This window comes from Anabas testudineus, chromosome 2 (genome assembly GCF_900324465.2).
Source record: "Anabas testudineus chromosome 2, fAnaTes1.2, whole genome shotgun sequence".
Lineage (NCBI taxonomy): Eukaryota > Metazoa > Chordata > Actinopteri > Anabantiformes > Anabantidae > Anabas > Anabas testudineus.
In genome coordinates, this window is record NC_046611.1 from 1,667,467 (window position 1) to 1,691,277 (window position 23,811).

Below are 23,811 nucleotides of genomic sequence, written 5' to 3' on the forward strand. Positions count from 1 at the left end.
GTCACAAAAAACCTCAGATATAAATTTGGTACAAGAGGTTATTCTCATAAATAAGGATGTTCAAATCCAACCTGGTCGTCCTGCTCGCTGTCAGGTGGAGGCTGTGTGGCGTGGCCGTTTGGCGTGGGTGGTGCAGACGGGGGTCGTCCCGATGACAGAGGGCGGGTCACAGCAATCCCCCCCTCTTTCCTCTGGTACTCAATGGGAGACTGAAGCGCTGCAGACACAGAAACAAATGTAAATAGGTCACATTAGATTCGTGTTGCAGCTCGATGTTTGGTTCTGAGGGTGATTTGATCGGTGGTCAGTCGGAGGACTTCGCTCGTTTTATGTTATCCCATCATTTCTCCTCCCTGCCACCAGAGGTCCCCATGCTCCTTCCCCTTCACTACTCCAAATGTCTACCTGTCTGGGATCAGCCAATCACTAGCCGTGCCTCTGACACCTGTGGTGTTATTCATATATTTATACATGTGATGATGTACTTGGTGAGATCAAAACAAAATCCAGGGATGATTCAGTCAGTATTAGATTTTGCAGGATGTGTTACAGGAAGATTAAAAGATGTACTCACCGGACAGGAAGTTGTTCTGGGCATCCAGCAGGGCGGCGATGGTCTCCACCCAAGTCATCTTGATGCTGGCGGAGGACGCCTGCAGTGTGAAACGCTCCGCAGAGCCTCGAGACCACAACACGAACTTGCAGGGATCTCCGTCCACACTGTCCTGCATCGCCAGGTAAGTTACCTGATCACCCACAACAATAAAACTATTAGAACCAGTTTAAATCAGCCTTCACTTGATCCATGACAGTCAGGTCAAACCAGGACAAACAACCCTGACTCGTGTCTTGTGTCCAGTATAAACTAGTGTTGTCCAGTCTAACCTTGATGCTGTTCTTGTACTGGTATCCCGGGTTGTTCGAGCCTTTGCGCAGCAGTTCACTGAAGATGACGACCTGCTCGAACAGGAAAACTCGGCGCTCTTTACTGCGAGACAAAACTCCTCCGTCCTGCTCCCAAACACAGAAAGTCTCCTGCTGCAGCAGCTTCCCCTGAGACGTCAACTTCCCCTGAAATGCACACAGGTGAGGACAGGTGAGACAGTTCCATTAACTCCTGTGGCCAATTGAAGGCAGCAGAACAAAATCAAACAAAGCTCACTTCTATCAGTTCTCATCGGTTTGGCTGCTAAACTGTGTCAATTGAGAAAAACCACTGGTTTCAGAAAACCAAACTCCATTCAAAAATCTGTCACCAGTTGCTGTTATTTGTGGGTTTGCTGAAGGTTTTATTTCTGGTGTTTAATATTGGCTCTTAAGTTAAGTTATGATACTTCCGCTTCAGAAAAATCAATAAAAAAGTCTAAAAGACTGTATATACAATGTTAAATAAACCAAAAACAGTTTAAACATTAACCTGTGAGTAAGTATATGTACTTCAGTTAATATACGTTCCACTGTATAGACAGATGTACCTCGTATCCCTGCAGGCGTCCCAGGTTCATCATGTCGTTGCAGCGCTTTGGAACCAGTGACATCAGCTCCACTGCTTTCTGTACAGACACACAAAACACACACATACTGTTAAAAGTTGTGTGTGAGTGATGGTCTGCAGGGTGGTGATTCACCATCTCTGTAAATTTTTGAACATTTTGGTCTACAGCAGCAGCAGCTCAGTAAAAACAGAAACGTTCTGAACGACACTGTCGTCGTCAGAAGAACAAACTAAAACCAAGACAAGAATCAACATCTGTCACATCTGTTTCTGAAACATGAATCATGTTCAGACTTTGATTAAATTACATAGTGTGTTCTATTCTCACGCTGCTGATATCACAAGTCAGTGATGTGTTTCCCTACATCGGCCTTTTCTCAGTACCAGAACTTTATTGTAGAGATCTTTAACTTATGGTACATTTCACAAAGTGGTCTGTAACACACACATCAGTCACATCATACAGATCGAGGCAGTTGCCCTTTAAGAACAACAGTTACATCTGCAGTTCAAACCAATAATAATAGAATTAAAACAAGAAATAAATAGAAATAAAATAAATAAAACAAATCTAGAATGAACAAACTCACCTCGATCTCTTCACAGTCCAGACCTGCTTTGGACGTGTATTTGAGAAAATCCTGAGAGAGACACAAGAAAACAGATGTTTGAGAACTTCAAACACAGATAATTAAAGTCAACACAGAATTCTCTGGTGCAGTTCTGGTTTTTAAAGTCAGTGATCAGATGTTAGACTTGTAGACACAGAGCACACTTTTGGGGAGAAGAAACAAACATAAGAAATCTTATTATTATTGACGTATAAGCTGTAAAAAGATTTAAAATTCATTTTAAGACACACAGACCTTCAGCAGCAGCTGGTACTTGGTGATTCTCTGGATGGGTTTGATTAAATAATCACTGATGGACATTCTGCAGCTGATTTCATGCTGGATCTCCTGCAGACAGAAATACAGTTTTAATCTGTTATATACTTTTAAATTAATGAAGTATTGTTATTTTTTTACTGCAGAACATTTACTGCTGGTATCTCATCAGTTTTCTTCTGTTTGGCTGCTAAACTGTGACAATTGTGAAAAAAAAAACAAAAAAAACACTGGTTCCTGCCAACCAAACTTCATTCAAAAATCTGGCCATTTAGTGAATCCAGCAGGTATGTGACCAGTTGCTGTTTTCTTTTTTGACTTGAATTAAATCAGAACATGTTCTATAGAAGGAACTATATACTTCTGATTAAAACAACAGCACAGACATTTTAATAAATCAAAAAGTTGATAGGACATTAATCTACAACTATTTCAGTAGTTATTCTTTCAAGTTAAAACATGTTTTTATAATGTAATATGAAAAATACATAAATTAATTAATTACTAAATCAAATAACACGAAACAAAGAAGAGAAATAAAGACGACATTAAAACACATTTTTTATTCCATGTAAAACATCTGCTCTGAAAATCTCAATTAGAGGATCATTCTGAGTTCTATTTTTCTAAAGCTTAGCTCAGACTGAAGACATAAACATGGACCTCACCACCTCATCACTTACAGTAATGTAGTAGAGTCTCAGTAACTTCCTGAAACTTCTGTCACTGTAGTTTATGTCAAACACATAACATTTAGTTTCTTGTGTATTTGTGAATGTTGGGCTGGAATAAGACGGTGGTGTTTGTCAGTAAGACACATTGGTTTGACAGAATCTCACCAGACTAACACGTGAAAGAACAGAATCAGAAACACGAGTGCTGATGTTTTACCTCGAAGAAGTTCTCGTACTCGATGACGATGAACTCTGACTTCGGCTTGTTCTGACAGTAAACCACGTACATGTGCAGACGACGCTCCTGTAAAACACAAACGTTTACGTTAATCTCACGGTCGAAGCTCCTGGTCCTGATGTTGTTGCCATGGTGACAAATCCCCAACAGCTCAGTGTGATGGTCTCATCTGTGATACTGAGTTTTCTGCAGTAACATGTTTACTAATAGTTCAAAGTATAAAGTTGAGGTTTATTAAACTGCAGGTTCTGCTGATAAACACACTTGCACAACAGATTTAAAGAGGCGACATTTGTTCCAGACTGTTAACCCAGTTATGAGTTCTCTAGTTTTGTTTTCACTACTGTTAAATTTATTCTGGATTTGTTACTAATGTTTTTACTGATTTCTTTTATTTTTATATTTAACGTCTAAGGAAAGTGTGTGTGAGGTTTGATTGACACTTTCTGAGCACTTTATGATGTGTTATGATGACATGATGACATGTAGTTCTGAAACCAGTGAGCAGCAGTTGAGGGGAAAGCTTTGAGAGAGGTCAGTGGAGAATAATCAGAGGTTCTGCAGATAAAAACCACTCTACATCTGTGCTGAGCAGGAAAAGGGACAGCACGCGAAGCTTAGAGGCAGATTTGAAAAACAGGAATCAGTGGCTCTCACCTAAAGACTGGAAAGAGCAGCCGGGTCTGATTCAGTCATCTTAAGGCACTTTACGGTGTTTAAGGTTTAAGACCTGACAAAGTATAACTGTATAACAACAACAACCTGATCAATCTTAATTTCTGATCAGATGGTCTAAGCTGCTGCACGTGTGTGATGCTGTGGGTGTAACAATAATGAAATACTTTAATGATCCCCTGGGGAAAACTCCACCTGAAGATCGTCTTGCCAGTGTAATAACGTTAGTATATATCAAATGTCTGTGATATATGAATCATCCTGTCTGTTTCCTGATCTTCTGCAGTTTCCCTGCAGCACAACAGTTCCTGTAAAACTCACATGTCTGATGAAGAGGTCGGCGAGCAGATCGTGATTCTGAACACAGCGCTCCAACTCCACCATGAAGAAACTGAAACAGGGAAACACACCGTGAGTCTAAAGCGTCAGAGGCAAACGGGAAAATATGTGGGAGTGTGTGTTTGTGCACGGACTCGCGGTGCCAGTCGTAGATCTGCTGAATGTTGCCAAAGACGATTTTGTCTTTTCCTCTCATGTCCTCTGGAATCCCTCGGACCTCCAACCTGGACATGAAGCCCTGACAAATGCAGAGGTTAATGAAAGATGTATAAATACAGGAGTATGTGGAGTTTGTAGTTTTCATACTGTAACAGACTCATTCTGTTGCATCGAACTGTAGAAACTCTAGTTTTTACTGCCTTGTTCCCCATAGTTATGTTTTAACTGTACCTGCTCTGCAGTGGGAACTAGACTGTGCTTTATTTAATTTATGAATGAATATACAGTTCATGACCCAGACTTCCCCTAAAGGCTTTTGTGTTCATTACTGCTACAATAATAAAAAATACAGAACATTTTACTGGAATTTGGACTTTAGATGCAGTTTTTATTTTATATTTAAACGGCAGTGCAGGAAGGGTCAAGTATTGGTGACTCTTTGGTTCAAAATTAACAAAAAAATCAGTGGAGTCTGGTTGGTGATTATAAAAATATTTGTTTGATGCACATGAAGCCGCTTCATGTCTCACCTCTACGATCACACCCAGGTCCTTCACGTAGTCCTTCTCAGACTGAATCATCTCGTTGACCACAAACCTAAAAACAGATATAAACACATAAAACAAAGTTCATATCTGTACTTTTTTAAAACATATCCACATTTTATGAGTTGTGAGTCTTACATTCGCCCTCTCAGTGCTTTGTTTCTCTGCTCGGTGTCGGATTCGTTGGAGCCTTGATCTGAATCCAAAGCCTGAAGAAAAACCAACAGTTCAGATGCTATTTGTAAAAACTTGTATTGCAGTTAAACCGTACGTGCACTCAATGACGCTGTCAGACCGCGTTACAACCTGATCTACATCAGTGCAGCCACTCTCTAATCATCCTCACTCTCATCTTGTTTAACGCCATCGTTCATGTTCCTTTATAAAATTAGCAGCTTTTATTTTCTTCGTATTTTTTCATTATCTTTATTTCACAGCTGCTGAAATAACGTGTTGAATTAATTTCATCTCAGTTATTATGACGTCTTTAACGTTACCTCGGGGTTGTTGGGGTCTTTGATGATCTGCATAGGAGGAGGTAGAGGGGTGTGACTTTCTTCCTCTGGCTCCTCTTCTCCTCCACTCTGACCTCCCTCCTCTTTTCTTGTCTTCTGCGCAAACCAACACTTTATCACACAGATGTTTTCACTAACCTGGTATTTTCGTGTGTCTTTGTGCACAGTGTGTGTTCGTTTACCGTCTGTGCGTTTCCAGTAAGGGCAGCGGTCTGCTCCGTCCTGTTGTCCCGCCTCCTGGTTCTGATTGGCGGTTTCTTCTGTCCGTCAGCTTTACCTTGACTTAGCCTCCGGACAGGACTGGTCAACCAGCGCTAGAAAAAAAGAAAAACACAATTAGAATTCAGTTTCCACTGATTTTACAAACTATTGATCTTCAATGCTGATACTTATAGTACTAGTACTGCGACCTCCTAGTATTCTAACTTATTACACATACTACTGTACTATAAGATTCTGGTCACTATCACATCCCCATAAAAGCAGCATAATTAACTTCTCTCGACAGAACCACTGTCAGGACCATCAGCTGTTACCTTCAGGGTGTTTCCGGTTCCAGAGCCGCTGCGTTTTGGTCCAGGTGAGCCCACAGTGCCCCCCAGAGCCCCACTGATGCCATACACTGTGGGAGAGGTGGCACCTGAGTGGGGAAGATAGACAGGTGTGTTAGAGCTGTGTAATAGTACATAACGGTGAGTAAATTCAGCACTGATCATGGTCTCACTTTGGCTGGTGGTGTGAGTCTGGAGCCCTGAACCCTCCGAGCCGTACAGGCTGGGTTCTACAGAGACAGAACCAGGAGAGATAAATACTGAATAGAAGTATCACAGCAGCTGTATATACATGTACAGTAAACACGGTGTGGTGGAATAAGTACGAGTAGCAATACAACAGTGTAGAAATACTCAGAGTATCAGGAAGAAGTACTGATTTTCATATTCATACAAACTAATTAAAATGAAAGTGTTAATGTTGCAGCTGGAAAAATGAAGATTTAAATTATTGTATAAACTGCTGAGTGGAGTGAAGTCTTATCTTAAACTATAATAGATCTTTAGTTACTAGTTAAGGTAAATGTAGTAAAACGTTTAGTATCTCCCTCTGAAAGTTTATCAGCTACGTTAAACACAGTATTTGAGTAAATGTACCCACATATGTACATAAGCAAATACAGTATGGAGTGTGCATCACTGAGAACAACAACAAAAGACGGAAGCAGCTCAGTTGTTTTTGCTCCATAACGTTAAAAATTAAATACAGACGTCCAAAGATAGAAATCACAGTTTGAAGCCTCAGTATCTACCTGTGCAGACGGAAACTTAAAACGTGTTGTCAGGATGGACTAAAGTAAGATGAGAGACTTCTTCAGTGACAAATGTGGAAACCTGCACCTGAGGTTGTGATGTTATTACTTAAATATCAGAGTTAAAGTTTAAGGATTTAGAAAAACACGAAGCTCTGACGTTTGAAATAAAGAGGAAATATGTTGATTTAAATCTAATTTAAATACACGTCACGCTCACATATTTTAAACCTGCTTTGTGTGTTTACTCTGTTCCTAACGTGCACGTCAGACCGTGGACACAGAAACGTGACGACCTCCTGCAGACTGGACACAGTGAAACTATGTGTGCTGGGTGTGGTGTGTGAGTGAAACCTGAGAAACAACAACCTGCATGTCCTGTCCAGCACACTCACACACACGTGCACACACTCTGTTAGCAGTGCAGCCACATGTTATCAAGTTTTAGCTGTGATGGTAGAGAGACGATGAAACAGAGAGAGAGAGAGAGAGAGAGGTCAACACACTGTCACCTCCTTCAATCACTGATTAACCAGCGCTCGTTTCCTCTACAACACTCGTATCTCTGTCATCTTGAAACCCACCTCGCTCGTCCTCTCTCTCTCCCACAATCCATCCCCAAACAGCAGAACAATCCCAGCATGCAATTCTACGCCTCTGCATGCTTCAGTCAGTCCAAAAAATAAAATGAAATAAAAAATATAAAGAAAGAAGGACAGATAGAAAGATGTTTTCTCTCCACAGAGCTGAATGAAACTACTGAGGAGGCAGAGCTCTGCTGGGGGGGCACGAAACAACAAGGGGGCGGGGGTAGACGTGGGTGTGTCTAAGTAAGGTTATTATGTTTTACAGCAGAGGGGCAATAAAAGTAAAATGAATTAAACTTAATAAAATACAGAAAGATTATTACTAAAATAATTTGATAAAAAAATGTAGAAAAATAAAGAAAAGTACGATAAAAATAAAAATATAGAAACCTAAAGTAAAGTAACAGAAAATACGTTTTAATGATGTAAAATAGGATGAAATAAAACCCCTGTAGGACTTAGTTTAGTTTAAATTAGACAATTTAGAAAAACTACAATATGAAATAAATAAATAAAAAGATATTTTTAAAATAATCACAAAAAAGAAGGTTAATGAAATAGAAAATAAAAAATACAATTAACAAAATTTAAAAAAAGAACACAAAAGTAGAAGCTAAATTTGATTAAAATACTTAAAATTATTAAAAATATAAAAAAATATTTTTTGGAATAAAAAAAATAAAATACAAAAAATAAAAAAGTTAAAAACTAAAGGTAAATATTAAATTAATAAATTATAAAATGTCAACATTTTAAATGAACATAAAAATAAACCAAATAGAAAAAGTCCTCTGTAGTAAATAAAACACTCTGAGCTGACCTGAAAACAACAGTTTTATTTTTAACTCCATTGTTTTCTGACACAGCAGGTAGCGACTGACTCCGGATGTTAAACTGAGGATTCCTGTTGAGTCTGAAACTCCTTCAGGTCAATGTTTAACTCTGACACGCCGTCACCTCTGGACTCTGTGTGTGTGAGACGAGGAGACGTCCGACGAAACCAGATCACAGATTAGGACCGGGGCAAACTATGGGACCACAGTTTAAAGTGTGCGTACAACATGTTGGTCCAACTACGTCACCAGTAACCAGTAACTTTACTACACTTTTGTTTAGTTACTTTGCAGATTCTTCAAACTAAAGCTACTAAATACTGAGGTAGTTTTATTAATTAACCACCTGTCGTTAAAATCAGTTCCACCTTTACAAGCTGCAACATTAGTGAGGACGTAATGAGTACTTTTACTTTTTGTAATTGAAGTATATATAGTATAATAGTACTGATACTTTTGTTCTTTTACTAAAGTACATTGTTAATACTTTAGTTCATGGCAGGACTTTTACTTGAAACACAGTATTTCTGCACCATGTAGGTGAGCTGAGTACAGAGCTGCAGCAGTCAGAGCATCTTCATCACATCAGCTCACGACATACAGAACTGCATCTTCATCACATCAGCTCACGACATACAGAACTGCATCTTCATCACATCAGCTCACGACATACAGAACTGCATCTTCATCACATCAGCTCACGACATACAGAACTGCATCTTCATCACATCAGCTCACGACATACAGAACTGCATCTTCATCACATCCAGCAGTCGCAGCCGATTCTGACAAACATACGAGTGTGTTACATTTTTTATGATCAGCTGCAGAACAAGCACACAGAGACGTGTGTGTGTTTACAACTTTACAAACAAGGATTTAAATATTTAACACAGAGAGAAAGAGGGAGAGGATGTAGGACATCAGGAGCTGAGGATATTTAAGTTCCTTCTGTTTAAACAGGAAGTGACATGAGGCGAACGAGGGAAATGCTGCAGCAGATGCTAAAAGGCCAGTAGAATAAAAAAATCTACCACAATGTGCTGATCCCCGTCTGGGTTTAGGATGGAAACAGACACTGAGAGTTTCCCCAGTCTTTCTCTGACTGCTTGACAAAATCACAAAACTAAGATCATTAAATTAAAACTTCAGCTGATAACTTTAAGAACATGGAGCCAAAGAGATCAAGAGATAAACTCCTGCTAATTGAAACACACAGTAACAATGTGTTGGTTAAAGTCAAACACACATGACGTTAACTATTTCAATTCACTTGTTTAATGGTGAATTAAGTAGATTCTACCACAGAATAGACGGCGTCAGGATGTTTTTATACTGTGGAGCTGGAGAATCACAGCTGTAATGCTAATTGACCATCAGCTCAGTACTCACCTCTACCAGCGCTCACACCCAGGGACGAGTTGGACGCGTTGGAGGTGGTGGTGGTGGACGAGTTGCAGGAAGAAGAAGTGGTAGTGCAGGTGGAGGAGGTGCTGGAGGCCGTGGTGGAGGCTGGAATGAGCCCCTCCATGTCGGCTGCACTGTGGGAGTGTGACAGACAGAGGGCGCTCATCGGCAGTAAACCCTCCTGCAGGTGAACACGGCTCATTAGAAGTTTCTCATGTGGTAAAGTTTTAATTAATGTTTGTTTCTTAATGTTTCTCCTCGTGTTTAATTTATTCTACGTCTTACTCACATTCAGTTTGTAACTTTATCTACATTTCCTTCATTATGCTTCAGGATGTTGGATGAATTACCTGCTGCGGTGTTTGATCCGTCGTTCTGACCAGACACCACCCACTTCTTTCGGCTGAGCGCTCCACCAGCTCTACCGTCTGACCACAGCGAACACTGAGCTCTCCTGGTCCTCCGGAGGTGAAGTCCAAGAGCACCACCACTAACTCACAACCTCCTGAGAGCTGGGGAAACACAGAGAGGTGCTGATGATCAGCATGTAGTGTCTGACAGTGTCCATTATCCTGTGACTGATACCGGTATGTGATACTAATACTATTAATATCAGCAGGAGTGCAGTAGTAGTAGTAATAATATTTGGAGGTCTGTTCCCCTCCCACTCATTTCCATGCACAGTATCCAGACGGTGTATCACACAGCTCCACGATTGACCTTCTGCAGCTACAGCTGGATGGACGTGTATGTAAAACGTGAGCTGTACATCATATCTATATATATTAAACCAGCCTTTTGAGTTTCTGTAGGAATAGATAATACCACATAAACTGGTTTTGATAGAAGTATTGATGCATATGATACATAACTTTCTTTTATCATAAGTAACAAAGGTAGTTAATAAAAATCTATTTACTCTAATATTGAACCCTCTGATGTGGAATCATTGTTATCAGTGATTTAGGTTGATCTCACCACCATTAGTGACATGGTCAGCAAAGACAACAACAATCAGAGATAATAATCTGTTCATCATCACTTTTTTTCTAAAGAAATCTTTTTAAATTGTGAGACATTTCATTCTGGACTGAAGGTGGGAGACACAGTGTTCATATCAGCTAAACAGTAAACAGTGGATACAAGATATAAGAAGCATTAAAACATCACTGGGATCAGATTCATTCCGTTTTCTGCAGAAATAATTTCATATTCTCATTCTGCAGGTTCAAATTATTTTTCTTTTGGGTATTCACTGGAGACAAATAAACAAAACATGACAAACGACAGAAACAGAAACCTTGAAACCGAACATTCATCATCTGAACATATGTTCTGTACCCGTCCGATCACAGCAGGAAACACTGAGCTCTGATTGGCTGAACAGAGCATCATGTGCACAATGAGGTGAGGTGCAGCGGTTTCCAATCAGTGTGTGTGTGTGTGTGTGTGTGTGTGTGTGTGTGTGTGTTGACTGATGACTGTTAACTTGAGCACATGGGCTCCAGCTGGTTGAGGACACACACACACACACACACACACACACACACACACACACACACACACACACACACACACACACACACACAGTCTATAGGGAATAGCGGGGTGTTCCCCGTCCAAATTGAACACAGCTGTGATCAGCTGCACCAAACATTCACACATAGAAGATCAGTAAAACATGAACTGAATACTCACTGGTGTTTACAGTGGTGGAAAGTACCTGAGTATAACTTTTAACTACTACTAATTCTACTTTACTTATTTCAAACCTGAAATTAAATCAGACATGAAAAACTACTACTTCAAACTCATTAAATAAAATTAAATAAACATTAGAGTAGAATTTACATGTTGTTGTATTAGTAGTAATAGTAAAACTATCACATCACCAGGCCTTTTTGTATAACAAGTACTCGTACTATATATTTGTACTGTTGTGTACAGAGTGAATGTAAATTATGTAAATGTACACAGATTTTACAGATCCCTAATTATAACATTGCTTCCTTAACTTTTCACAATCAGGAGACTGATTTAATGACTTTAATCACATCTCTACTTTCACAGTAGGACTGCAACTTGTAATTAGTGTCATGGTTGATTTGTTTTTCTATGAAATGTCAAGAAATAGGGAAAAATACCCATCATATCTTCCCCGAATCCAGGGTGACATCTGCACATGCTTAGTTCATCCACAGCCCAAAGACATACGAGAAAATACACAGCAGCAAATCATCTCCTGTAAGAAGCTGAAACCACAAAATGTGGCATTTTCTACTGTTGTTTACTGGAATAAATGAGAATAAACACAATATCTGCCAGTTATCGCTGTGTGGATCCATTTAATGGACCCATCCCGTCGGCCTGTACGCCGCTAAAAGTCTTTGTACAAGACTCTGAAGCAGTTTCAACTGTAAAATACACATTTTACCTTCATCGTTCATGTTTCTCCTATTTCAGATCATGCTAAGTCAGAGACTGAAGACTATTACATGCTTACTAATCTGTGCAACAAGCTTAATGCGACTAACAGCCCAGAAAGGTCAAAGGTCACTGCAACCAGCCCTTAACCCCACCTTCATCTAACTAAGAAACAAATAAAATAAATTAACGTTACCTCGTCCTGAACGCAGAAAAGAAGCGAAAGTTTCTAGACGACGTGCAGAGGAAACTCCCTCTAACACACCAAATAAACACACACCCAGCCAGCTGCAGCAGCAGTGAGGTCATCAGACAGCTCGACACACCCCTCTGGATACACACTGAGTGTGTGTGTGTATGTGTGTGTGTGTGTGTGTGTTACCTTGTCGCTGTCAGCTGTGTTCTGTGATGTCCGGGAAGCGATGGAGACGGTGTCGGGTTGACTGCTGGCATCACCCAGACTGTCGGCGTCCTCGCTCGTCTCCCTGACATTTTAAAAACAGAGAAACTTAAATTTCCATAAAATCCCAGAGCTGCTAATAATAATATAATATTCTGGTTTAAAAATCTGTCAAAAGGATTCATTAATTAATATATAAAAGTATTTTATAGAAATTAGCTTCCTTCCTATCATTGAATCATTGCAACACTGATATTTCAGGCCACAGGTTGCCATTATACACTACAAAAGGTCAGTAAATGAATTTGAAGGACCACAGGATGGTCAGTTGAAAGGAACAAAACTTCTTTTACAGGAATTTGAACCTAAAAAGTAGCTTTTAATGAAATATGAGCTCTATCAGCAATCAGCAGTAACAATTGACTTTGGAGCAGTTTGTATGAAAAACTATTCTGTAGCAGGACTTTAATGTTTCTCGACACATGAAACAGGACGGTGTGTAAATATATTTCAGGACTGATAACCCACAGAGGTGCACACACTGAGTAGGGCTGCGATAAACTGAGTGTTTTTTGAATGGAGTTCTGCCTGATGCTGCCTGAGTTTTAAATATTAACCACAGCTACAACCGTCACTATGGAGACGGAGTCAGAGGTCAGAGGGCAGTTCTAGAAAGCTCACATGGTGGGAAGCATCCAGCACACACGTGTTGTTTCTGCGAGTTCTGACCTGCGGCTGATGCTGCGCTGTCGTCCCAGGGTGGGGTTGGGGGTCTTGGGCAGGGGGATGGGCTCCCTCAGCGCTCCCCGCAGGTGACCTCGTCTCTCTTGGATCACTTGGCGAATGCTGCGGACCCACTCTTGCTTCAGTTCCAGGGAAGATGCCTGTGGAGAGAGAACATGACCTGGTTCACTAACCTCAAACCAAACAACCGCACGATGATTCAACTTTAATCCGATTGAAGCCACTGGAGCGGTTCCCTCTGAGAGAACTCACCTTCAGCACTGTCTTGTTGTCGGATGTTGGTGTTCGTCCAACCCACAAAGCAAACTTGCAGGGATCCCCCTCTATGTGCTCTGTTACACCAAGTTCTGAGGTCTAGGAGAGAGAAGCAGACAGGAAGAGGTGGATGATAAACTGGTTTACAAAGGACCTGGTGCATCTGTAGGACAAAGGTCTGAAATCTGCATGTGTGTGTTTTACCCTCAGTCTGCTCTTGTACAGGTATTTCGTTCGTCCAGAGGAGTCTTTGATCTCCTTGCTGAAGATGAGCGACAGCTCAAAGAGGAAGAGGTGACGGTCTCGCCCCTTCCTGATCAAAGACTTTGGCTCCCAAACCAGAAAGGAGTCCTGGAGGAGGAGCTCACCTTGAACCTCAAGACCCTCCTCTAGACCTGATGGCGACATTACAGCAAGTACAGATTTAATGTCCCAGTATGAGAGCGCGTAGCTGTGTCTGTTTCCTCACTGTAGGAGTCTGCACACTAAAATATCTTTCACTACCTCACAGTAAAGGGTCTAAGTGAAACGTTTTACCTTCCAACATGCTGACATGCATGGCATCGTTGGCTCTCTTTGGGACGCTCAGCATCACGTCCAGGCCTTCTTTTATCTCACCTTTCCCCTCCTCACAGCACGCTAACAACTCCTAACAAGCACATATACAAAGAAAACAGGTAAATTATGAAAATGGTGTTTTAAAGTCACATTCATGCTAAAACTGGATTCTCACAATTTATCAGTGATGGTTCATTAAAAACATGTGAACTAGAAATATCGACAGAATGAGAGTCTGCTTTCCTTTTTAATCACTGGACTGTAAACAAACATTGTTAATTATACATCAATGCATGAGTAATAAGAAGCCAGTTATATACAATGAGTGGGATTGACACTTCTAGTACTTAAGGATGTGAATACCTCCTTCACCACTGTTATATATAATATATACATATAATATACTGTAACTGTATACTCTCAGAAACCTCAGTATACAAAATAAGTTGCACTAGAATAAAGATATGTGAGTATTTAGCTTCGTTATGCTCTTATAATCAAGGTTATGAAGACAAACACCGACAGACTTTAGATCTGTCAGATTATTAAAGACAACATTTAAAGTTATTCATAAATACATATATAATAAGTAAATGAATATGTAAATCAAATACACTTTATACATTTAATGCAGTTGTCTGTTTTTCTAAATTTACATCTTTATGTCATTTGTTTCTCCATAATGTTTTTCAAATGACCACTTCTTAATCTGAACATCGAATAATTTGTGTAATTAGTGTTTTTATGTAAAAAGGAAAATGAATGTAAATGACAGTTGAAACTGTTGAAATAAAACAAGACAAAACATAAGAAGCTGCACTCACGTTATTCCTGGACATAAAGGACACATTTAGCTCTCAGATGTTCTGAATGTGGCTGAAAATTGAAAATGAATAAAATAACGTTGCTTTACCTTGAGCAGCAGCTGGTATTTGGTGATCCTCTGAACTGGTTTTATGAGAGCTGAGGAGATGGAATTAGCCAAACCATGTCGCCTCTGGACCTCCTGAACACAAACACACCCAAAACGCATTACAGGAAAAATGACAAGTGGACTGCAAAACAAAAGGTGGCTGATATGAGTCTTTAACTGATACTGAGTAAATATAGTGACTAACACCAGATCCGTGTTTCCTAACCATGGTTATTTTTGTCTTATTAACACAAAGCAACTAAATAATTGTGACCTGCACAATGAAAATATAAGCAGTTAAACTCATTTTCTGTATTTTATTAGTATATAAATACTGTAGTGTAAAGTGCACAAGTAACATTAAAGAAACGCTTAAAAAAACACAACAAAAACAATTAGTACAACATTTTATTCATGGGATAGAAGGCGAGCTACATGTACAAGATCAAATATGTCTAAAAACATAAAACTATGCAAAAAGTATTAACTTAAAGTGTCACTTAATTAATAATTTCCAATAATAAATGAATTATTAATAAATTAATTAGACAAAGACTGATTGTTGTGCCAAACTCTACCAAACTGTGTTTTTTCCAGGATACAGTATTTCAGAAACAATATAAATATTATTAAAACGTTCATTCCCTGACCTCAAAGAATCCCACGCCGTGTTGCTGGATCAGTAAACTGGAGTCTGGCTTGTTCCTGCAGTACGTCACGTACATGTGGAACTTATCAGCCTGAGCCAGAGACACAAATATAAAGATGGGTTTATTTGAAGTACTTTAATCTATACTTTACATTTTTAATTCATTTAAATTAAAATAAACCGCTTACCCAGGTAACAAAGCAGTGTCCAACGTCTTCAGGAAGCTGTTCATAGTTTTCCAGCTCTTTCAGGAAAATACTGCAAAACCCAGAGTATTACATTACTATACACAGGATTTAGTACAGCATCTCAGCAGTATTACACCAAACAGACACACTACATAATGCTGTGGAGTACTGTGGTACACTTTAAAATCTGTGTGTATATAATATGTACTATAGTGGAACTAGTAACAGTACATTATATTTTACAGTACCTTGTTAGTACTAGTTGTGGAACGGATCAATGTATTTAAAATAGTAAATATTACAGTATTCTATATTTTGCAGTATCTGTAAAGGCTCTTATATATTTGTTGGATGTTTCTTATTGTACTAGATTATTACAGTATTTTGCAGTGAATGTTCCCTACTGTAGTATTGTATGTATTGCAGTATTTTTTGGAATACATTTTTCAGGATCTGTGAATGTTCTGCATGTTTTCTATTGTAGTACTTGAACAGCTATGTACTTCGCAGTATATTTAGCTGTAGTTGTGGAAGATGCAGTTGCAGTAGATGTCCTGAGTGTTTCCTGCTGTAGTACACATACTGAGTTATATTTTACAGTACCTGTTGTGGAATTCGTAGATGTCCTGGATGTTTCCGAACACGATGTCGTCCTTGTTGGCGAGACCAGGAGGGACGTCTTCTGAGCCGCTTGTCATCTCCCACAGGTACGTCTGCACCGGGACACAGTATTACCATCAACAAGTACCATCCAGTATGTTGCAGTACTATATCATGAATAATAACACAGTACTTAACACAGTACTGTGCAGTATCATTAAGTATTTGATTACATAGTACTACATGAAAGGAAACATTCCATTTTACAATCAAGGTAAAGTATAAATCATTACGTTTTGTGTTAATATGTATGATTGTAGTAATCTTTGACATATTTGATCATTTCATGGTGAATTGTACTGTACTTTGTAGTATGTTTGGAATGATGATGTAGTACATGTGTACCTCAATACACTCCTGCAGATCTCTGACGTACACTCTCTCAGTTTGAAGGAGCTCAGCCATGATGTACCTGAGAGCAAAAGTACACAAACAAACATAGGTTGTGTGATATTTTGTAAAGTACTGTGTACAGTACAAAATATTACTACTAGTACTACTCACTCTTTCTTGCGAGCAGAACGTCTCTTCTCATCGCTGACCTGGTGACTGGGGTCAGACAGGTTGACCTCTGGGTCAGAGTCCGACAGGCTGTTTGGGATCAGCTCTAGCTCCAAGTCCTTATTGTCCTGAAAGATGCACGACACAGAACAGTAAGTCCCCCACTATTAATTTACCAGCAGATGAACCTCCCAGGATACTTAAATCTACCTGTGAGCACCCTCCCAGCGCCATCTCCAGCAGGTGCCGGTACTGCCCCATCCTGACGGTGAAGTCACGGTAACGTTTATCCACGGTGGAAACACAGCGGCGAAGTTCTGTACGGTGAGCATGGCCCTTAGCCAGCATGCTCTCAGCCAGCTGGATCAGCAGGTGAACCTTCTCCTGGGTGTGCTGAGACAACATGCAATGATATTTTGATTTAATTTCAACTGCATCCATTGACGTTTTCTTCAACAACAACAAAACAACAGCAGGAGTGACATGCATGTTTCCTCACCTTGGCAGAAACACAAAACTCTCTGTGTTGGTTCAGCAGTTCTTGCGTCTCAGCCACTGTTGCACCTGGTGATGTGTGCGTGGCCAGATAGTGGTCACCTGACTGCTGCAGCCATTCCAGAGCCTTTAATCACAATACAGGTACAGTCTCATTATCCTTCTGGTCAGTTAACACGAACACCAGAAATAGCCCATATTGTAAAAATGTGTATAGATGACTCTGTAATAAGAAAGTATTTGTACAGAATGGTTTACAGAAAGTTTAGACTCAGTCATCTGTATGAGATCTCTTGGACGTCCCCTTTCAAGATAGACTTTTTAAATCTAATGTTTAGCATTTGGGTGTTTGCAATCTACCCACAGGAATAAATTGAAACTATTTCATAAACACAACATGTCAGTGTGTCTACCTGCTGGGCATGACTCTGGAACATCAGGTACTGCTGGCATTGATCCAGTCGACGTTTCTTCAAAGTCCAGAAATGTAGAACTCTGTTTTCTCTCTGGAGCAACTCACTGAGGATACCTGCACACACAGACACTCCAGATTCACTGAAATTACCCTTGTAGTGCTCACATGCATATAAACTAATTCACTGAGAAGTTCCTCAGGGCTCCACACTGGCTCCACTGTACTTTTGTATTAAAACAAACTTTATCTAAACAAGACTTGTGTATTTCTGTTATTTGTGTGTTTGTTAGTTCACCTTTGACCTGTTGCTCCGGGACCCTGGAGTGTCCGCTGATCTCTGTGACCCCAGCTACCCCAGAGACAGTGACGCTGTGGCCCGAGATGTTGGCCATGGTGACACTGTTGCGGTGGATGTATTTTAGGAAAACTTCAGCATTTCGTCTGGCTAGAGTGCAGGCCTATATGTGACGAGGAGGAAAATCCATAGTCACAGTCAAAAATAGGGTTCGTACTGTACTTTGTTCATACTGTGTAAACCTACAAGCATATGCAGTTAACACATACACACTTTTACAACAATGGTACCAAAACTTAAATACTGAAGGTATACTGGCATAAACAAGGAACCTCAATATCTCTAAAAGAAAAACAAAGCTTATTAAGTAACTTAATTATTGATTATAAGTTATTTATAAAATGTTTATAATGTTTTTAATGAGAAATCAAGACTTCCCAGTGCTTTTGTGCAGCTCTCCTCACCTTGAGAAAGGCCTCCTTCTGCTCCATGTGTTTGTTGATGAGTGGCAGGAGCTGCTCCGGCTGTCTGTCTCCTCCTCCACACCAGTCCTCCTCCCTGCGGTACTCCTGCTCCAGACTCTCCAGCACCCCACACACCTGCAGACAAACAGTACGGATAAAAAGAAACGGACACAAAAACAAAACAGATGGGTGAAAGAAAAGGTAGACACAGGAAGTCAGTGTTACCTGCTGTGACGTCCTGTAGAAGGCGGCAGACGCGTTGACCAGTTTGAGTCGGTCCTCGATCCTCAGCATCAGAGTCTGCCAGTGCAGCGCAACCGTCTGCGCACAAGACCTCACAGCATCCGGATCATAGTGGCCCGACCTGAGGGGTCAAAATTCTGATTCAGTCATATGACTGGGAAAGTACATAATGTCTAAAGGAAATCAAATCTGATATCATCATGTTAGTGTAGAAACTACAGTTTATACAGTACAGACATCCACTAAGACAGATATTAACCCATTACTACACTATAAGTGTTACTACTTTAACTATCTGATTATTAGTGTTTAACTGATCTGCTGAGCTACTGTTAAAGGAATATTTTCAAAATGAATCATACTTGGACACGATAATCATAAATTTATGACTCACTAATATATTGGACTACTACCTTTACCAAACTAACAGATTTAACTTTTTAGAGAATTCCTTCCTCTACATTTACAGTTAACTACCAGTACAGTAACTAACCTGACCAACAGCTCGGCTCTCTGTTGCAGAGCCAGAGCCACCTGATGAGTCCTCTGCAGAGAGTCAGCATGAAGGAGAGCCTGGAGAGAAAGTTGAAGAAAAGGTACGTCCACTTCATTTTTATTCATCCAAAAAGAGAATGATTGTGTATAAAATCTTAATACAGTGTAGCCTGTACATGTACAACAATGAGCAGTGATAATAATAATTTAATTATGCTTCATTGTTTTATTATTATTTACCTGGGATCATGCAAAATATTTAACATAACAATTAGCTAATCCTAAAGCTAATCTGTAAAATAACAGAACAGTAAACAAGGCAGGTAGTGTATGTGAAGCAAATCATAAGCCAGGATAGCTGTGTCCAAAGCAGAGTTGTCTAGTTCCAAGTTTTGTTTTAGAGAGATAATGATGACTGCCCAAATGCAGTGCAGCAAAAAGTAAAATGTTAATCTCTTAATTTTCGACATGTATTAACAGTACTCAACAAAAGCTGACATGGAAGTTATGGTGAAAGACCGATCCATTTAAAACTTGCTCTAAAGTATCATGTATAAATATCCAGGGCACAGATAGAAGATACATATTTAACCCTCATGGCTTTTTATTTTGTGTTTGTGCAGTAACCTCTATAGCCTGCTGGAGGCGTTCATGTTCCCGCTGCAGCTGCTCAGCTTCAGATAAACAGCTGGAGTTCAACATGCAAGACGACAGCATGACCTCACCCTCTGAGATCCAACCCAGCACCTGAGACACAGGCAGACAAACAGGTAGAAATCACCTCCCATCGCTCCTCAATGTCACCTGAACCTGCAGGTTTGTGTGGCTGAGTGTGTGTTACCTGTTTGACCTGGCTCTGCAAGTGTCTCAGCTGTAGGTTCTGCTCCAGGTGAGTGTGTGTGTGATCTGCAATCTGCTGCAGCTCCTTCTGTTTGTCCTGCAGGAGGTGCTGCAGCTCTTCCAGCTGAGAGGAGAGACCTCCCTCTGCTTCTGACAGTTCAATACCTGGAACACACACACACCCGATTTCTGAGAGACTTTCAGAGTGAGGACATTTTGGGAGCTCAGAAGTATAGTATTGTGTGTTTGTGTATCTCCATTCATGTGTATGAGTGTGTGAATGTATGCATTAGTGTGTGTGTGTGTCTCCATGGCAAATTCAATACACTGGTTTCCATGGGCACCAGCTGTGTGCTTCAGAGAGCAGTTTCCATGGCAACCCCATCCCTCTTTTCCCCCTGCCCCCATTATCCTCTCTGCCCCCCTTCCCCCCTAATATCACCAGTGTGTTTCTGACCTGGTCAGACTGATGCTTCACTCTGCCATAAAATGTGCTGACTGCTTTCTATTCTCGTCTATTTTATATCATTTTCATTGTGCATGTGAAAATGGAATGAATATTACATTGTAGGGCAACTTGTTCTGAATCCTAAGATGTTTTGCCTTCTGCCTGTTCTGCCTTTTTTCTTCTGTACGAATATTTGACACACCATCAAGGACCTTTGAGACATCCTCAAGGAAAACTGAAAAACCCCCTCAAGTACCACTGCAGGCCCCAAAATAAGACCCAGAAAGGATTCACTCTACTAGAGGCACTTCAAGAACCACATTTAATAATACTTTAATTAATCGTTATCTCTTTAAATAATTTTGCAAATGGTGACCAGTTGAACCCAGTTTGGGACTTCTAGAACCCCTTCAAAGACAACATCAGCACTAGATCTTAGCACATAAATCAGGAGTCTATGAAACACAGTAAGACTCATAGAAGCCTCCCAGCTGTTCATGAACCCTCTTAGTGATCCCTGGCATCCCCCTAAAGACCAGTGGGGAGCTATCCAGGAAACTGGAATACTGGAATCTTATAAGGACATGTAGAAATGCTTATAAAATCACTGAACTCTATGGAACCTCCAAAGTTCTTTTTGGGGGACTGACTCAGTGATTCCTGGAGTTCCTTCAGGCATCTCTGTAACCTCTGAATACCCTCAAGAGAACTTTCATTAGAAGTTGAAAAGTAGTTCATCAAGAAACATCTAACAATCAACAACCAATCAAGTACTGTCCTTGGTCTCTGGAACTCCCCCTATCTCTCCCTCAAGACTATTAGAACATTCATAGGACCTTTGGAAATTAAGCAAATTAAGACCTCACCAACAGTTAAAAACACAATGAAGTCCCTCAAGGTCTCAAGAGTTCAATAAATTACCTGTACTCATGGGGTTTCCTTAGGCATTACTGAAATCCCTGTCATTGGTCAATAGAGCACTTTAAGGAATTTTAAGAATCTTGAAGAACTTAAGTATTTGTGCATCAGTATCAAGGATTTCTGGCTATTTAGCACCATGTGAACAACCATAAGCAGCACTTCTCCAACTGAGAACCCATAAAAACCCAGCTAAAGACAATTACATCCCACTTTTCCATAAATGAATCATGTAACTCATTGTATCTTGTGGTGTACCTCAAGGTTCACCTTTAGGTCCCTTTCTTCTTTGTTCATATAATCTGACAAGATCTGTCAGTCAATGATGTATTATTTTTTAAGTTTTGTTGATATGCAGATGACACTCCACCTTACGTTTATATTCCTCTCATGATCTTAGCTCTGTTGTTAGCTTTGCTAGTTGTGTTTCAGCTTAACAAATTGAAAGTAAATCATATGAAAGTTAATGATGGTGAGGTTTTAGTAGAACCGTTGCAGCACTAATAACAACAGTGTGAGTCTTACCTGATGCCTGTACCTCTGTGATGTACTGCTGAAGGTCATGACCTTGTTGAATGACTTCATAGATCATGTTGTTCATAGCCAGCCTTCGCTCCATGTGCCTGCAGATCAGTCACTTGATCAGTCAAAGTCTGTCCTGATGTTTTACTGATTGGTAACAATGATTTTACATCATTGGTAACAATGATGTCGTAAGTCTGGCCTGTTTACCTGTGGATGCGCTGCTGTGCTAGTGTTAACGCCTCTGGGCTGGCTTCCACTAGCCGTGACTGGCTTAATGCTAGCTTATCCTGGGCTAGCTTGTCCTGGTTTGCGTCAGGTAGCCGTGGTGACGCTACCCTCTCAGCAGAGAAGTCCTGGGACTGTTTCTGCAGGTCCTGCTTCCAGGCGTCCATTTCTCCAGTTACCTGACAAACATGTACACCTGCAGAGTGAGTCTAACATTGAACCAGACTAGTGGAAGGAAGTTACGAGAGAAATGTAAACAGTATTTAAAATTAGTAAATGTAGATTATACACAGTGTACCTCCAGCGTGCACTGCTGCAGTATACGGAGCTGTAGGTAAACATCCAGTCGGATCTTTCTCTGGTGGAAAAGTTCCTCCAGTTGGACATGAGACTCCTCCAGCTGCTGCAGGACAGACTCAACATGGGTCACCGAGCTGCCTTGGGGCCTGAAACAAACCCACTCACATGTTACACAAATCTGGAAACAAACACACTATAAAATCTACTATATACAGATTAACCATACGTTAAAAATCAGAAAGACAAAAACCTGGTATGAATTAAATACATTTGAAAACATACACCTAAAAACAAAGCTAAAAACAAACACACCAGACAACCTTCACTTCACCTGGCTTTTGGTATAAACAGCATCCCTAACATAGACCATACAAACTAAAAAACAAACTGACCAAGAAAATAAACGCACCCACATATTCCACATAAGTAGAAAAGAAGCACACACGTATTCTACATAAACTAGAAAACAAGGGCACCCACACTACTAGAAAACAAACGCACCCACATATTCCACATAAACTAGAAAACCAACACACCCACATATTCTCCATGAGCTTGAAATCAAAAGCACCCACACGTTCTCCATAGACGAGAAAACAAACGTGCCTGCACATTGCACATAAACTAGAAAACAAATGCGCCCACACATTCTTCATGAACTACAATCAAAATCACCAACAGGGGAGACACACTGACATCATACAGAGCTGCCCTGAGACCTAAAACTAACACACACACACACACACCCATGATAATTACATTCAACGTCTCTAAACAGATCTGTGAGCTGCCATGATGAGTGAAACAAACACAGCCACACAAAATGTAACCAGGCTAACCGTGCAGTGACGAGGCATGAATCAAACACACCCACACACTCTGTGTGAGTACCTGAGTTGCAGGATGAGGTCTTCTCCTTCCCGGATGACACTCATTGCAGCTTCCTGTAGGGTCAGGGTTAGATTTCGGGTTAGTGTGAGGGTTAGAGGTGAAGGGTCAGAGGTAAGGGGATGTTAGGTTGTTAAGACGGGGTCAGGTCACAGTGCAGCAGTCAGTAGTAGATTGGTACCTGTGTGTTGGCCTGCTGCTGCTGCTGCTGGCTGATGAGAGCCTGCAGAGCCTCCACAGTGTCTGGACAAACACACAGGTCTGAGGAGAGCTGCTTCTGGAGGCCCTCCATCCATGCTGAGAGCTGAGGA

General features: G+C 40.4%; 1 protein-coding gene and 1 long non-coding RNA gene across 2 annotated transcripts in view; one reads left to right on the forward strand and one right to left on the reverse strand.

Annotated features, from left to right (window-relative positions):
- Positions 1-23,811, reverse strand: part of LOC113164238 (kalirin-like) — a 39,292-nt gene that overhangs the window by 2,777 nt on the left and 12,704 nt on the right. The window contains exons 15-56 of the mRNA XM_026363427.1: positions 23,682-23,804; positions 23,504-23,556; positions 22,611-22,758; positions 22,295-22,491; positions 22,088-22,185; positions 20,198-20,361; positions 19,984-20,103; positions 19,355-19,434; positions 18,844-18,982; positions 18,619-18,753; positions 18,155-18,317; positions 17,858-17,973; positions 17,449-17,571; positions 17,160-17,342; positions 16,953-17,077; positions 16,794-16,860; positions 16,392-16,501; positions 15,789-15,858; positions 15,602-15,691; positions 14,952-15,044; positions 14,018-14,129; positions 13,685-13,875; positions 13,478-13,579; positions 13,211-13,365; positions 12,464-12,566; positions 10,008-10,169; positions 9,643-9,838; positions 6,252-6,308; positions 6,064-6,167; positions 5,710-5,841; positions 5,510-5,623; positions 5,151-5,221; positions 4,998-5,064; positions 4,443-4,546; positions 4,291-4,360; positions 3,274-3,360; positions 2,362-2,454; positions 2,086-2,136; positions 1,476-1,553; positions 886-1,071; positions 575-746; positions 72-217 (exon numbers count right to left, since the gene is read on the reverse strand). Coding sequence (XP_026219212.1) covers positions 72-217; positions 575-746; positions 886-1,071; positions 1,476-1,553; positions 2,086-2,136; positions 2,362-2,454; positions 3,274-3,360; positions 4,291-4,360; positions 4,443-4,546; positions 4,998-5,064; positions 5,151-5,221; positions 5,510-5,623; positions 5,710-5,841; positions 6,064-6,167; positions 6,252-6,308; positions 9,643-9,838; positions 10,008-10,169; positions 12,464-12,566; positions 13,211-13,365; positions 13,478-13,579; positions 13,685-13,875; positions 14,018-14,129; positions 14,952-15,044; positions 15,602-15,691; positions 15,789-15,858; positions 16,392-16,501; positions 16,794-16,860; positions 16,953-17,077; positions 17,160-17,342; positions 17,449-17,571; positions 17,858-17,973; positions 18,155-18,317; positions 18,619-18,753; positions 18,844-18,982; positions 19,355-19,434; positions 19,984-20,103; positions 20,198-20,361; positions 22,088-22,185; positions 22,295-22,491; positions 22,611-22,758; positions 23,504-23,556; positions 23,682-23,804 — 4,950 coding nt within the window. The remainder of the gene's footprint in view (positions 1-71; positions 218-574; positions 747-885; positions 1,072-1,475; positions 1,554-2,085; positions 2,137-2,361; positions 2,455-3,273; positions 3,361-4,290; positions 4,361-4,442; positions 4,547-4,997; positions 5,065-5,150; positions 5,222-5,509; positions 5,624-5,709; positions 5,842-6,063; positions 6,168-6,251; positions 6,309-9,642; positions 9,839-10,007; positions 10,170-12,463; positions 12,567-13,210; positions 13,366-13,477; positions 13,580-13,684; positions 13,876-14,017; positions 14,130-14,951; positions 15,045-15,601; positions 15,692-15,788; positions 15,859-16,391; positions 16,502-16,793; positions 16,861-16,952; positions 17,078-17,159; positions 17,343-17,448; positions 17,572-17,857; positions 17,974-18,154; positions 18,318-18,618; positions 18,754-18,843; positions 18,983-19,354; positions 19,435-19,983; positions 20,104-20,197; positions 20,362-22,087; positions 22,186-22,294; positions 22,492-22,610; positions 22,759-23,503; positions 23,557-23,681; positions 23,805-23,811) is intronic.
- LOC113164239 lies at positions 997-6,091 on the forward strand. The gene is made up of 3 exons (XR_003298980.1): positions 997-1,086; positions 4,256-4,380; positions 6,036-6,091. It is a non-coding gene; the product is annotated as an uncharacterized LOC113164239 (long non-coding RNA).